Genomic DNA, 16,706 nt, shown 5'->3' with positions numbered 1-16,706 from the left:
CTGTCCCTCAGCCGGCTCCGGGGCGGCTCCGCTTCCCGCCCCGGCGGTGGCGGGGAGACGGGGGGGCCGGACCCGGAGCTGGGGGTTTCGCAGCGGCCCTTCCGACGGAGGCGCCTCCACCGCGGGCGGAGCTGCCGCCGAGGCCCGGCAGGGCCTCCTGAGCCGAGCATGACGCGCCGCTTCAGGGAGGCCTCCAGCGCGGGCCTCGTCGCCAGCGTTGCGGGAGGCCGTCCCGTCCCCCGCAGCCTCGCCGGCGGCTTCAGGCGTCTTCGTTGCCCCCCTTGGGCCCGCCTGAAAGCGGCATCGCTTCGTTACGGCGGGGGGGGGAGGTGGGGGGCTGGTTCACAGGCGAGCGTGGCCCTTGGAGCGCAGGCAGGTGCGCCGCGGGGGGAAGCGCCGTGGGCAGCTGGTGAAGGCGGTTAGCCGAGCCGCTGTTGCCAGTAAAAGTGTTTTTCAGTCCGGCTGTGGTAACCTGTAAATAAACTGCTCCTGAATCGCCTCGTTCTGGAGAATTTTCCTTTAGGTGCATTTTGAGATATCCCGGAATCCCCAGCTGAGCTGTTCATCAGGCTTAAAAACGATAAAGTAGCAGAGTGTGAGCTAGGTTGGTTTCAGGTTGCCGGTCTGAGCATCCCTTTTTTCTGCCTCTCCCCGGGAACTGTGACACGAAGCCTCTGGCCGGGCCAGGCGGCAGGCCTGGGCGAGAGCTTGCCAGCTCAGGCAGAGGTGACTTGCATCCTGCAGAGCCAAACTGCTGGCCTTGAGAGACTGCTAAAACCTCCCTGGCTGTTTGAAAAGAGGACTTGGGAGTTTTTATGGTGCAACTTTTTAGGTTGCATTTCACTAGCGGTCCTCTGATCAAAATTGTACTACTAACCAATGCCCCATATCCCAGAAGTCTGGAAAAGTCTATGTGTGTGGGAGGGAAGTAAGAGGGAATTTGATTTTTTTTTTTAAAGTATTTGGTGTTTTTCACTTTACTATATTACACATGATGCTTTTGGCTTAGCATTGCTAGGTGTGCTGTTGGGTTCTGGCAGAGAATAGTGGTAAGGCTTGATCTTGAAAATGGGGTTAAGAATTGAGTAAACTGCTAGGCTGATTTACAGAGCATTTTCTCAAACTGTAATCTCTTAATGATAGAATGACTGAGTGTTTTAAACAATGATTCCTGGCAAGCTTGTAGTAATGTATGCAATGCTGTAAAACACCTAATTCTTTCAGTGGGGTGTCAGGGTGTAGGAATTAATAAGTGGGTGGATCTGGCTCTTAGTAAAACCATTCATTAAAACATCTGGGCTTTCCAAATGTGCCTGCCATCTAAATGGGCACATTGTGGATGATGGTGTCCGTGTTTCATAAGATAGTACGGCTGTGTTGAACACAGTGAGTTTTCAAAACTTTTGTGTACTTCCCAGGTTCATCCATCTCAAGCATAGAGCTTCATATGATCTTGTTTGTATCTTGTCCTTTCCTAGCTTCTGAACCTCAAACTGGTCACTTATCATGTAATTATTGTGGAAACATGTATACTGTTTATTAGTTTAAAAGAATAAAGGAAAATGTTGTGACAGCCTGTGATAAACGGATGTCTTATTCCATGCCCAAATAAGCCTGTCCTGTCTTTCATCCTGTGGATGGTAGAGAGTGCCAAGGAGGAAGAGAGTAAGCAAAGGGAAATGCCCATTGGTGTCTCCATGCAATGCTCATCCCAGCTTACATGAATTGTGATCCAGTCTGTATTTAATAGCTCCAGGTGTGTTTTTATCTAGAGCTCTTGTATTGGGAGTGCCCAGGGGAAGGGAGTTTTGCAGCTTAATTGCTGCTTGTGTGAGGAACCAGTTCTCTGGGGTGATTTGAGCCTCCAGTATTTGGGTTTTGCTTATTTTTTCCAGTTCTTATACTGGAGGAGGTGGTGAACAGCCGTGTACAACTCTATTCGCTGTGTCCATGAAATCCTGAGCAGTGTGGAGCTACATGACGTCTGTTCCAGACTGAAGGGTCCTGATGTGTTTAACTGGTTGTTGCATGGAGGTGGTCCACATCTGATCCTTTGCTGTGTTGTGTGTCTTTCCTGGCCCCTTTTGAGATGGGAGTTAAACTGAAAATAGTCTTTGAGTTGAATACTGTATGGATTAATACAGTTATGTAATGATATGCCACTTGCATAACTAATCTTCAAGTAAAAGTGTAAAGCAAAATAAACCTGGCAAGCTGTCCAGAAGCAGAAATGTATTTAAATGTATTTACCTTTGAAGCTCCAAGCATACATACAAAGTAAAGTTGCAGATATTAATCTTAAATCTTATGGCAGTAAATTCTTACACCTCTAGAAAGGTAGCAGTTATTTTAGATGGTGACTTAAATGTTGATCATGCATTTTTGGGGCCTCTTGTTAAGTAACCCAATGAATCAGATGTATCCCACACATAGTGTAGGAAAGGCTGTGATGAAACAACCAGGAATATGTGGTGCTGAGCACATCTGTGTATTGCGAGTTGATCAACTGTCAGCTGCTTGCCATGGCCTCATAGGTAGGGCAGGAGGACTAATTCTTAAAATATATTTGGTATTAGCAATTCTTTTACTCTTGTAGACTAGGAAAACTGGATAGAAATTATACCACTCAACTGCTGAACAAGTAACAATCTGTTAATTATTCCTTCTGATACTGCTGGCTGGCTTTCTCTCTCTACCTTTGCTCCTGATACCCCCAGCTAGTGGCATTTTTTGCCACTTGAATAGCTTAAACAGCAGAGATACAGGTAGTCTCTCAGCTCTGAAGGTTGAATTGCTCCTGATGAAGGGGAGAGGAGGCAGCTGTTGTGCCTGGCAACCTGTAGCACCAAAAGTGATTTACTTGCTTGGTTTAGGAAGCTTTGGTAAAGAACAGAAGTGAAATAGATTTGATCAAATACAATATGTATGGGTACTTTTACTGCAGTAGTTGACTAAACAAAATAATTAAGGACTGATGGGAATTTTGTAGCTTATAGCTGTTATATTGTGAATTGCCTAGAGAAATAAAAATCAGGAATTTTAACAGAGGATTAAGGATGCTTGAGAAACAAAGCTTTTAAAATGTTTGTCTGTGGAGATATTTATACTACGCCCTGTGCAAAAACATATAAAAATAGTCCTCCCTTTATCTTGCTTAGTAACAGTATGTTCTTCTACGGGGGGGGGAATAAAACATTTAGTGTCTATTTTTGGCAGTGACATCAGCAACTTGTTGACTCACCCTTTGGGCTTGAGTTTGTCTGCTGTTTTACCCATAGCACTGTACTAGCATAGCTGGATTACTGGATTATTGCTAGTGGAAAATTTTATAACTGTTTATGCGTGACTGTTGTAGGATGCACAGTTAACTTGATTATGATGGTTTATTCTCACACTCAAAGCAGGGCCATTTCTGCTCTTGTATTGGGTTGCACAGAACCTTGTTCTGTTGTGCTGAATCTCTGAAGATGTGCGTCCACAGCCTCTTTCAGCAGCCTTTCCCAGTGCTTGGCTACCCTCACTGTGAAAATTTCTTTCTTAATACTGTAACTTCCCTTGCTGCAACTTTGTCCAGTGCTTCTGGTCTTTTTTTCCTGTGTACTTTAGAGGAGAGCCTGGCTCATTCTTTGCTCTAGGCGCTCCCCTGCACCTTTCCCTTTAGGTAGGTTAAGACTGTAAGTGGACATTAGCAACCCATCCCTCCCCGAGTTAGGTTTTTTTCATCTCCAGTCTGAAGAAACCCAGCTCTCTCAGGCTCTACCTGTGTGCTATAGATAGTAGAAGACAGACCAGGAACAAACAGCTAGCTTTCTACAGAGGCCTTAGCTTGTCCTTGTTCACCTGTGCCTTGAGCAGGTGTGGGTCTATCTTGCTGGAGTTCACATCCACCTCTCCTGCCCTGTGCTGTGCCCCTTCACCCCTGGGAGGGTGACCATATCTGCATGGCAGCATGTCTAATACTGAGATCTTTGCACATTCTTCTATTTTTCCTTTTTTGGGGCGGAGGGGGATGTTGAAGGATAAACAGGCTTTACTTACATCAGCCTGGATTCTACAGTGTAATATAATTATACTGATTCACTTTGAGAATTGTCAGATTCATGATGAAATGAATCATGATGCTGCCTCAAGTTCTGAAAATTTTCCTTTTGGTTTCAAAGACCGTCTCCTTTAATCTCTTGTAAAGTGTAACTTCCTGCTTTAGACAGCTGACTTTTTTCCTTTTTTTTATAAAGCCTTGATAAACACTGAATGAGTGCTTTGATGGGGAAAAAAGTGCTTCTCTAAATGATCCTAAAATGTGATGCTAGGACCTAGTTAAGTCATAAGCATAGAGTATGGACTACCATAGTTAAATGAGTGACTAGCAGGAAGAAATGGACTTCTGGTCACATTCCCTCTGCAGTTCTTTGTCATGCATGGGCATATTGTTGCAAATGGTGTTTGTGAGGAAAAATAGAAATCTGTAATTTTTCTTTTTTCTGAAAGCCTGAATTGTGACCCTGAGTTGGGGAGGGGGGTATCTTCTTTGGAAAGGGGGGCAGTCCTTTCAGTATATATAGTGAACCATTCAGCCTTGACTCAAACACACACTGTTCAGAGCTTGCAACAAGAATCTACTTAAAAAAAACCCAAACAAAACCCCAAAGTGATCATGTTTGCATAGGATATCACTGTGCTACATTGTTTGACCATCTGTGATACCTTTTCCCACAAGTATTTTGTTAATTCCCAAGTGTTATTTAGGCTAAAGACTTTGTATAATTTACCATGTATTTTTAGTCTTTTACCTCTTAGAACATAATTGGTTCAATTAAAACCATTAATGCCTGTGGTGTAATTGCATTTTATGGAGTTACAAACTGGTGTTAGAAAGTGCTGCCCATTAGAATTTTCTGCTATAGCAATGAGTATGGCTTGGTATATTTTACCAGCCCCTGCAACTGCCTGTAATCTACTGACTATGTAGTCCTCAGTGAAAGCTTTTTTTTAATAGTTCGATTTATAGAGTAAATAAGTAAAAATGTACCACTGCACAGCTTCAGTCTTTATCTTGATGAAAGAAAGCATCAAACAGGACACTGATTTGTTCAGCTAGACAAAATACTAGCAGTAGTGCTTGGACATAGGTATGGGTTGAAAGAGAGAGGGAAGGTCCCATTTCTTCTGAAGTGTTGGTGAGTTTTTGGTTGAGAAGACTGAAAAACCTACTCAGTGGCTTTAGTAGCTGGATCAATTAACAAGATGTCTGTCAACTGGTTCATAGGTTTCTAGTAATGTTCTTAGACCTCTGCCCTCTTACAAAAGGGAAATACTTGCCATTCTCCTGTTTGTATCTACCTAATATCAGATAACTGATGCTTCACGATGGTTCTGTCATTTTTTTTTTCTGTTTTGAGGTGCACAGTGGCGGGTACTTGACTGAGGTATTGAAAATATGTGGAATTGGGTTCAGTAGGACTGAGTAGGAAGGCAGCTGTTGGGGGTCTAGCAAATTTGGGAATGGAAGTTGAAGAGTGATCCAGATGAAATGCTAGCTTTAGGTGTTGGTGAGGAGGGGGAAAGGCTGGAGTGAGATCTGTCATGGAATTAACACAACTACTATGTATCATCATTGGGAGCCATGATGCTAACTTAGAAAAGCTGGATTTGCCCTTTCTGTTTTGTCTCATATAGGCTGCTGTATTGGGTGCAAAACTAAATGTTCACAAAAAACATAATGTCATACATTGTTCTCTTTTTTTTTTGGTGGCATCTGATAAGTTCAGTTGAATTCTGCTGAACTACTCAGATTCCAGAGCCCTATAGAAACCAATGTGTGTCAGTTTAATGGAACATATGCTTCTGCATTATGGTAGTCCTTAGAATGCTCTTGTGTGTAAGAATGACTAACCCTGATAAGCACAGCTGACTGCATCACTGTTGACCTTAATTTTTAACTATGTGAGGAAATAGCTACATAGGCCAATGCACATCTAATATATGCATATCTAGTTGTAGTCCTCATCAAAAGACTTATGTTGGCAATTGTCTTAATAGCTGCTAGTTTTACAGAAAGGCATGAAAGGATTAGGACATAGGTGTTGCATTTTGTTAGCAAGGCAGTTGCCTCTGTATATGAAAAAAAACCTATGTACTCTCTGAAAAACTGAGTGGAGGCCCTCTCAGCTCTATTACACAGCGTTGGCATGTCTGAGGATGTTGCATGGGTTCTGAGAATTTGCCCAGAATTTTAAAACAATAGATTATGTGACCAGGAATCTAATTACTGTCTCATTGTAATAGTGAAGAAAAGGTTTGTCTTGTTGAGTACTTCAAATTCAAGTATTTATGCATGTTTCTTTACTACTTTCAAGCTGTAAAGAAGGCATTCTTATTATGGAGGACTTTTTAAAATTGACATTCTATCTCATAAAGATGCTTTTCTCCCCCCTGTTCAATTTCAGTATTCATGGATACCCACTTCTTTCCTCTCTGTCTCCCTATAACCTTCTATTTATTCCCACTATGCTTTCTAATCCTAGCTGCTCCTTCATCTTCTGTCTTCCACAGAAGAAGCTCCTTTTCACTTGTGTAGTGTCAGAGATCTAAAACCTCTCACTCATGCTTCAGTTTACTTTGTACTTGGGAAACTTTGCTTCATGCAGTTATTGATTAGTCTAAAAAGAAAATAATGTCTTAAGGCAATGTGTCAAGTGCAACAAGATCAGCTTTTTGTATTTAAAATGTTTAAAACATGAGTTTTCCTCTGGAAAAAAAAATCCTGCTAAGAAAAGTTTTTAACTGTAATATGTCTGCCTCTTCCCCAAGTGTCTGACAATTTATTTGTCATTCTTATAGCACCTCACATTAACAAGTTGAAGGCCAGGTGTTGGTGATGATTCCTGGCCATGCTCCAAAGAGTAGGCATCCAAACTGCTTGGAACAACAAAGTCAGCTTCACCTCATGTTGCTATTGGAAGCACCTTACCAATGAATGTTATTTGGATGTTACTTGCATTTAAAATCTAGTGTAGGCCCTTGATCTAATATCTCAGAATAGATGTCTGAAGACCTGTCTAATGACCCAGGTCAACTAGTTCATTTATGTGAACATCTTGAAACTGTTCCATTAGTCTGGATATTTCTAACACTAAATTTATTTTAACCTGCTCTCTTGGTATGCATAAAAGCCTTACAGATTTTTTTTTTAAACATGCAGCTCCAGTTCTATGGACTGATGTCACTTGAAGGTAGTGGTAGCTCTAATGCTTTCTATTTGACACCCTCCTTTCTTTGGCACTGTTGCTCAGGCACAATACACTTATGGTTCCTGCATGTCCTTGCTGTTCGGGTGTGCTGTGGTGTTGGACTTTGTGGTAGCATGTCTGCCATTGTGCTTAGTTTTAGAGAGAAGAATTTCACAGTGGGGCAGGAAGTTCTGGTAGGGGTAGACCTACTCTCCCCAAAGTAGGAGTACCACTGCTAGAAGGTTATGCTGTATTCATAAAATGTAGTCTAGATCCACAAAAGGAATTGCATGATGCTCAGTCACACAATTAACTTCTAAGTGTATAGTTCATGGAATAGAAAATGTGAGTTTCAACCAGTGTTATGTGAATTAGTCTTGCATTCATTGAGTGTTCTGTCTCTGTTTGTGTGTTCCACAGTCCTTAAAAGGAGGTTGGGATCTGTGTCCTCCCAATTCCAAGTGATGCTAGTGTGAGGCACCAAAGTAAGGGTTATGTTCCTTGTGGTAGGAGTAGAAAAGTGGAGAAATGCTGCTAAAGCAATACTTTAGGAGAGTGTGGACTTCAAGTATATCAGTATTTCTTCTTTAATTCCTCCTATTCAAAACCAAAACAAAACCCTGTCTTTTTTGGTGAAGAAAAGGCTGATAGGAATGTGGATAAGCTAACGTATGCAAACAGACTTCATTGATCTTGAAGGGTGGTTAAATATTGCAAAGATGTGCAACTTGAAGACACTTATTTTTCTATTTCTGGGCGGTATTTAGGGTCTGATCTTCATTTGCCCTCATCTTTGAGAGAGGGAGCTGTTGGAGAAGGCTCTTTAGGAGATATTGTATTGGGACAAGTGGACAATAAACTTTCAGTGACAATCACAAATGCATGTAGGTAGTTTATAACTGTGAGGATTTTTTTTTGACAAAACGATGCATTGGGTGGTTATTAAACTCAGTGCCAACTGTGTGTGTGGGGCCAGACTTCTGTTTGAGGGCAGTTTCTTTTTCCTAGCATGTCACTGACAGGTAGGCTACATGCATGTGCAGGATATGTGCCTCCAGGCATTCCCCATGGTCACACGTGAATGTGGTGGTGTCATCAGATCTAAGTTTTTGGATCTATAAGCATGTGGTAAGATCCTTTGGAGGAAAGGCAGGAGGGCTGTGGGGATTGTCTAAAAGACTCTTATTAAAATCATGCTGAGCTATGGTGTGTTTTAAATGAAAACATGCTGCACTACCACAGCTGTTTGGAAGTTGCCCATCTAGAATGAATTCATTGCATAAACATAGGAGTCAGCAGCTCATTTTAGCAGCTTTAGCGGGTATCCTGATTGTACTGTACCTGCTATCCCAGCAAAAAAAAAAAAGTTGTTTAATAAATTCTGTTGTTTGTGCCAGGCTTAAGTAGATACCTTAGGTATTTTAGGCTGTCTAAAGTGCGCTTGGACATCCCTGTTTATGCAAGCAAGTCTTACTGTTAACATAATTGTTTGATACCTATTGTGGTAGATAGCCACAGTATAAATGTTCCTGGTTTGGCAAGGATTGGTAAGCTGTAAGTTAATTAATGCTTTCCTTTCTAAGACTTACGCAGCTTATTTTGAAATTACGAATCTTTGATCACTTCCAGCAAGATTTAATTTGTCCTGCATAAACAGTTCTTCCTGCCAAATGCCACTCCTCTAGGAAATCGTTAAAGTTTAATAGAAATATGAAGTGCTGCATACTGCTTTGGTGTACTAGCTTTTTTTGAGAAAATTTGGGCAGCATGCCGGTTGTAAATACTTGCACAATAGCTTCATATTGTTACACAAACAGTAGCAATGACTCCACATAGAAGCATTTGTAAAATAGTAGATGTGATGGTTTGGGACAGGAGCTGGTGCAGGGGCTCTGCAGAGGTTAGATCTAAAATCCACCTTTTTTGAGAAGAAGAAATTGGAGAGAACTACTGAAAGTATCACAATCTGTATACTTTGTACATAAAGGTAAGAACTTAAGGCAAATAAGTACTTTTTGTCAGTTCTCAAATCCTTCCTCAGTCTGTATTTTGATTGGACTTGTCATCTGATGTTACCTCCTCTCTGTCCCTCCTTTCTGCAACTGCCCTCTTTACCCCCCCCCAAACCCTTAACATCCCTAGGAGAAATATAGGAGAAATGGGGAAAATCCCTCCTTTGCAAGAAAGGAGGAAACGGAGTTGAAAAAAGACATGCTTCAGGGTCTCTTTAGACTGCAGCTTTTTTATGAGAATGTTAAAGCAGTGGAGAACAAGGTAAAACTTGTGCATGCTTGTCCTGGGTTCAGCTGGGATAGAGTTAATTTTTTACAGGAACCTGGGAGGTGGGGGGGCATAGCCAGGGCAGCTGACCTGAACTGGCCAAGGAGCTATTCCATACCATGTGACATCATGCTCAGTATATAAAGGGGGAGCGGGCCGGGGGGTGGGCTCTTCTTTTGGGTGGGGGAAGTGGCAGAGCGTTGAGTCCCGGGAGGTGAGCAGTTGCACTGTGCATCACTCTTTTTGTATACTTTTTCATTAGTACCGTTGTTGTTGCAATTTCTTTGTGTTGTTCCAGTAAACTGCCTTTATCTCAACCCTCGAGGTTCCAGGTTTGTGTTTTTTTTTTCCTCTCCTCCGTCTTCCCCCCATCCCACCGGAGTGGGGCGGGAGGAGTGAGCGAGCGGCCGCGTGGTCCTTTGTTACCGGCTGGGTTGAAACCACGACAATGCTGAATGAGCCAGGTGACTCAAATCTGCTGTCTGAACAAACAAATCCTCTCTCTCAGTTGACATGAACTCCCAAGCTTTAACTTAATCTTTGGAAAGCTCATGGATTATCATATCTTTCAAGTTCAATACATGGATATTGTTTGTACTAAAATATTTCAGTTTTTTAGGACTAGACAGAGTGTGTCGAGTACTGCCAATGGCATGGGCTCTGTGAACATGTATGTGAGGTTTTCAAGTGAAGCATAGCCTGTTGGAAAAGTTTTTAATTTCCCTTTCTTCTAGGGATCAGGTATGTTTTGTAAATTTTTCATTCTTACTTAGAGGAAGTGATTTAGAAAAATAGCAGCTTAAAAAAAAAATAACCAGTGTAGCAATAACTTTAAATTTTTCATCTTGCAGGTAGTGTGGTGGCTGTACTATCTTGTCCCTTTGGCCCAGTCTTTAGGAAGCCTAATAGTTGCACCTACTTGCCCCCATTTTTTTTTCAGTTAAGGTGCTACCCTCTTTGCCTGGGGTTTTCTCCTTTGTTTAGCTCTTTGCTACTTTATTGCCACTGGATAGCAGTTCTAACAACAGCAGGTACTTGTGGGATACTGAACTAATTTCAGTATGTAGCACCAGTAGAAAAATAATCTTTTCAGTGACAGACTCCAAAGGGATGGGAGAGACTGCAGCAAAGGATAGTATTTAGGTTAGCTACTTTGGTCTGTATCCATTGTCTAAGCAGTTTTTTCCCTTTCTTAAAGAAAGCAAGTCAAAATAGGTATTACTGTCTGTTTTGTCAAGCAGTAAGGAAGCAAGCCTGTAGTGATAAAGGGGTTTTTAACAAGAAGGGATTAAAGTAGCAGTTTGGTACTGGTGACAGTATTAGAAAGGTTTGTGTTTTTCCTCTTTCTTCCTTAAGGCCCCCCCCCCCAATAAAAAAAGGAGGGAAAAAAAAGTGAAGAGGGAATCCCTGAAGCTTTTGAAAGAAAGGCCTGTGCCTAGGCTGTGTGGAGATGTTGTCACTTGATCTGCAGGTAGCTGTTTCTTAGTCTGTGCAAAATTCAAGGTAGTCAGTTATATCTTGGCTTTCAGTGGTGTAAAGTTCTTGATTTGAGTGTGAAAGCTAGCTTTTCCTTTGTTTGCTGTACTGCTTCCTTCATAGCTTTTGGAGAAAGTAAATAAAAATAGCTTTATTAATTGCACTTTATGTACTTAATGCACAACTGTATACACACAGAGAGCGCTTTTTTGGAGGAGTTTCTAGCTAGCATATGTATATATCCAGCCTCCATTAGGGTTCATTGGCAAGCTTAACTGAGGTTTATGGAATTCATTGACTTAATCTATGGCATATTTGATATGAGTTTTCTAATGAGAGTGAGTTCTTTGATTAATTTTATAAACACCTGAAAGTTTTTTCAAAATATTGCTGCTTTATTTTAATCCTATTTACAACAATTGGAAAGTATTTAAGAAAAAAGGCTCCTAACAGTCTTTTTTTAAATAGCAGCAAACAGAATTTAATAGTAATGCTATTGCAGTGTAATTTGAATGTTGTTATAGTGATTAGTTCTTTCAGACAGAAAATTACTAATAATGCTTTTTAGCATTTAGATTTATTTGCTGAACTTCTTTGGATTTTCTTTGTATCATCAAAAAATTCTGGACAGAAAATCTTTTTCTCATTACTTATCCTAAAATAAATAAATGTTTGAGTTCATAAATCTGACTGTTTGTTACTTCACTTGAACACTGTAAATTAATGTAAATAAAAACACCTCAAGACTGAAGATGGCCCTCCAGCTCCCTCCCCTACCCTCACGGTTTCAGATGCCACAATTTTGGTTGTAGGTATATGTAGAACTTTTCTCAGAAGTTCAAAGTACTAATTCTATTAGCTGGTGTGATACAGGGTTTTTGGTGTTGTTTTGGTGTTTTTTTTTTTTTGAGAAAGGGGCCTTGGACTATAATGTCACTGTATAAGAGTGTAATGTGTGAAATGTGTATTTTTTCATGTTACTAAGACAGACTACGTATAAAAAGCTCAGGTTTGCAGAAGCAGGGCATGACTGGGGGAGGTTAGAGTTGTTAACTACCAGACTTAATCTATAGAGTGATAATGGCAGGGACTGACATTATGTGGGAAAATTTAGCTGTGTCACTTGTATACAAATTCCACTCCCCTAGCGCTAGAATTTGCCATGAAGTGAATGCTGATTCATAGTGTGAGCTGTCTTTTCTCTGATTTTAAGATTTTCTTTTTTTCCAGAGGTAGATCTGAGCATGTTTTAGGGCTGAAAATGGCATATAAATTTCAAATTCACTTTGTCCTCACAGATGGGCACAGGGCACTCCAGCTGGTTCTCATGCAGTGACTGGCTGCTCATGCTAGTGTTCAGGCTTCTCAAGCCCTAAGTATGAGGCCCAACAGACCAGATAGGGCCTGTTCAATGTCAGCAGCTCTTCAAATACAATGTCTTCTGCAAGGCTTCCAGTACAGTGTGTTTCAACAGGTTTCATGCATGTATTGTTTAAACTTAAACTGCTTATCTTAACTTGTATTTTTATAATCCAGTTGGAAAAAAAAAAGTTCCTTGGTGCTAATAATGTTCTTAATGGCAGCAGAAGACTCAATCTATAAATCTGACTGTTGAAAAACATACTTTTTCTTCTGAGGGAAACAATCTGCTATTTTTTCCATGAACTCATAACAGGATGACAAAGTAGTAGTATTCATAGTATAGAAGTTAACCTAGTCCTTGATACCTTTAACTGGTAGAAGCTGTCTGTAGGTTCCACAATTGGTAAAATTAAGAAGATCACAGTCAATTTGTATATGGCAATATATGTATTTCAGCTGCAACTTGTGAATTTTGAGAATGACATGAAAAGCTTTACTAAAACATTAGGTACCTAAATAGACCTAATCATTATTCTCACTTTAAAATTTAGCAAATTTGGACCTAAATAGCACTTGGATGTCAACTATTTTAGCACAGCCAGTAAACCAGGAATGTTGTTACTGCACAATAACAATGGCTGGATTAAAGTATCTTTGCCTTCTGAATAGGATCTCTTTTGGACCATGAAGTTATGGACTGAGTATTATAAGATAACGAGTGATGTCTTTGAGTGTGACTATCAGGCATTGTGTTTTTTGACGAAGCTATTTGTTTTTTTGCTTAACAGTAAATAGTAGGAACAATTTCATAAACAAAAACCACATTTCCTTTAACACCAGAAGCAAAGACTTCATCTGAGCTGTGGGCCTTTGAATTGCAGAACAAGTAGTAAGGCATCACCTTCCCTAATATCATAAATAATGTATTGTCATCAAAGTAGACATCAGGCTGAGCTTTCAGCAACAGTCATGGTTGACTTTGAGTGGTTTGCAACTCAAAATGGAGGTAGCTGTAAATGGCAATTATGTCCATTAAGTGTCATTGTAGAACACTTTGACCATAAGGACTTCTGAACAGAAACATCTCCCAGGCCCTACAGAGGTAGGAAATGCCAAGCCTGCCAAGATCTGATTCTTTTCCAGATATCCTGCTGAGCAGCTTGTTCATCCTTATGTAGCAGGGATCATTGTAGTTTGCTGCAAATCCAGTACCTGTCAGCTAATGTTCAATTATAACAATGGCATCCTGGCTTGTATCAGGAATAGTGTGGCCAGCAGGAGCAGGGAGGTGATTGTTCCCCTGTACTTGGCACTGGTGAGGCCACACCTCGAGTACTGTGTTTGGTTTTGGGCCTCTCACTATAGGAGAGACATTGAGGTGTTGGAGTGTGGCCATAAAAAGGGCAACTAAGTTGGTGAGGGGCCTGGAGCATAAGTCTTAGGAGGAGTGGTTGAGGGAACTGGGACTGTTTAGCCTGGAGAAAAGGAGGCTGAAGGAAGAGAGATGTTATTGCTCTCTACAGCTACCTGAAAGGGGGTTGTAGCGAGGTGGGCGTTGGTCTCTTTTCCCAGGTAACAAGCAACAGGACAAGAGGAAATGGCCTCCAGTTGCGCCAGGGGAGGCTTAGATTGATTATTAGGAAAAACTTCTTTGCTGAAGGGTTGTCAGGCATTCGACCAGGCTGCCCAGGTAAGTGTTTGAGTCACCATCCCTAGAGGTATTCAAAAAGCGCATAGACAAGGCACTTTAGGACATGGTTTAGTGGGCATGGTTGATGGTTGGACTTGATGACCTTAAAGGTCTTTTCCAACCTAAATGATTCTATGTTAACAGTATTTTCTCAAAATTGCTTAGGCAGTTCTGGGGTGTAGGTTGGATAATCATTGCATTACTTGGCAGGGAAACCAAAGAAGGGAGGTATTGAAGTAGGTCTAGTATGCAGAAAGACATTGCCAGTATATCATACAATGTGAAGTGGTTGTACAGTGAATACAGTTTATAGGTGTGAGAGCATCCTTTTGATAATACAAATTGTTGCAGGTGCCCACTCCAACCCAGACAAAACTTGTAGTGACAAATTGCTTGGTCTTATGGCATCTGCACTAAGGATTTTTTGCAGCAAAAAGGATATTGCTCATGGTAACATTTGCTAATACCTTAACAAGCACTTCTAATATAAACCTGGTTTTAGAACAATAGTCTTCACATTTTGAAAGGTCAGAGATAGCTTTTAAGTGCACTTGCAATAAGTCCTTTAGATGTTGCTGTGACTGACTGAAGTATAAATTTTGACACCACACTTGTGCAACTTATGGACTTATACTAAGAGAAAACAGCTTGGACTTCTGGTATTTGGCTCTACTGGTTACTGTGGGTCATCAATTTCAAAGGTTGCTCTTGGCATTGTTGACTTGTCAGCAGTGTATGTTGGCTGTTTAATTGTAAAAATGCCACTGAGACTTCTTCACAGATAGGTTTTCTTTGAATTCTTGTTTGCCTACTACAAGCAACAGCATTTAGTCTGTGCTAAGGAAAGCAATGGGACAGTAGTAAACTGTGGTGATTTTTGTATTTCTTTTTGATGTTTTCCAAACTAAGTTTCATCAGTCCAGTCCTTCTTCAAAATAACAGTTGTACTGAGAGAGTTAGGATTCTTTGTTGTATTGTTCCCTTGTTCTGTTTTCTAGCTTTTTTTCGTGGTCATCCTTCCCAGGCTCCTTGGGTTGTCTGCCAGGAACTGTAAGAAATCCAGGGATTTGTTCAGAGGGGAGAAGGCTTTCAGACTCTGGAACCTTTTCTGGCATTCATTCTGTCAATATTACTTCACGATAGGTGTCAGACAATGTGGTCCTTACCATCGTGTCTGTTACAGTATTTAATACAAACACAATACACATGTATTGAGTTGAACAGGTATATATTTTAGCCTTCAGGGTTTCATAAATCACGTGCAACAGTGATGATGAATAGTTGAGAAGAAGCAGGAGAATAAAGGTCAGAAACTGCTTGTGCTGTGTTTTGATGTTTGTGGGGTGCTTTTTGTAGCATTACTCCCGTTATGTCCAGTGAGTGTTGCTAGTTGGAACAGGATGGTAAGACAGAACTGTGTCAGAGAAACAGTGGCATAAAACTTTAAAATTAGTAAAGCAACTTGTTTACCACCTTGTTGGAGTGGTTGAAAGGTGACACTTGTTTCCTTCTGGTACAGAGAAACATGTTGTTTTGGCATGATGTCTCCAAACCCTAGCTCTGATGTTTCTGGTCATGCAAAAGCATAAGTGATGATCAGGAGAAAAATAAGGATAAGCTATTTTTTTTTTGTTGAGGGACCAACAGTTCTTGTGGCAAAGAAACTGTGTAACAGAAAAGTATGAATAAATAGTAATTTGTGGCTGGTTTTGTAATGTATGTAATACTTTGTAACGGTATATCTCAGTAAAATTTTTCAGATGTCAGAGTGTTTTTATTTTAAACCAGAAAGGGTTTTTTTTGTGGAGGTATGGAGTGTTGTGTGTTTTTAATGCCTGTCTGTAGTGTATTAGCTTACTGAATCTGTTTTGATGAAGTTTTTGATTCTTGTATGTCAATGCAAAGAAAGTACTCAATCCCCTGCAGCTTGTAAATAACGTTTCTGGTTTTCTAAAGTTTTGTGCAGAACAGGCTGACCAAGACCGAGATTTCATCAACGGCTCTATGGGAGAAGAGGGAAGAAGGGAAGTGAAAAAAACAGTTAGTCAAGAGTGCTCTGGGTCTCACTGTGCTTTATCAAGGTGGTGTTCCTGCTGTGGTTTACATTCCCTTACAGAAGAGAAGAGGTATTGTAGGAGCCTCAGAATTCAGTGGGGTATGAGCTTTCACCTGGTAAAATACAAACCTAATAGTCTGTAAGAGGTAAACATGTATCTAGAAAACAGTAGAGATGGCACTAGTGTTGTACATGTGTTCTGGCAATGAATGCATCGTTTGTTAGGTTAGAATCTTTGGCTTAAGGTTTTCCTTTCTCCTGTTATTTCTATTGATACTCTTTCATCAAGTGATCCACTTGTAGACTATGAAAGAAACTCTAAGGAGATTGCAGTGAAGAGAAAATTGTGGTCTTGACAGATGAACTAGGGAAAGGTCCATTTGTGATATGGAATAAAGTGGGAAGTATAACTGGAGAATATGTAGTTACTTCTGTTCATGCAGTATGAGACACTATAGACTTGGGGGGGTGGATAAAATGAAGCTTTGAGGGCTTAAATAGCTATAAATAAGTGTCCAACTCAACTGCTTCCTAATTGTTTGCCAGGCTGTGCAAACTGTGCTCCCTCCTTCCCCCCAAGCACATTTAAAGAACTTGGCATTTGGTGAAAAAA

The 16,706-nt window shown here is 40.7% G+C and overlaps 1 protein-coding gene across 1 annotated transcript in view; it reads left to right on the top strand.

Annotated features, from left to right (window-relative positions):
• Nucleotides 1-168: 168 nt before the first annotated feature.
• GBE1 (glucan (1,4-alpha-), branching enzyme 1) overlaps nucleotides 169-16,706 on the top strand; it is a 171,129-nt gene continuing 154,591 nt past the window's right edge. Inside the window, exon 1 of the mRNA XM_010567636.1 lies at nucleotides 169-329. Within this exon, the coding sequence (XP_010565938.1) occupies nucleotides 169-329 (161 nt within the window). The remainder of the gene's footprint in view (nucleotides 330-16,706) is intronic.

This window comes from Haliaeetus leucocephalus, unplaced genomic scaffold (assembly GCF_000737465.1).
Source record: "Haliaeetus leucocephalus isolate CR32 unplaced genomic scaffold, Haliaeetus_leucocephalus-4.0 Scaffold228, whole genome shotgun sequence".
Taxonomy (NCBI): Eukaryota; Metazoa; Chordata; class Aves; order Accipitriformes; family Accipitridae; genus Haliaeetus; species Haliaeetus leucocephalus.
The sequence above is the reverse complement of the archived record's forward strand: the minus strand, read 5'-3'. Positions and strand labels throughout refer to the sequence as shown.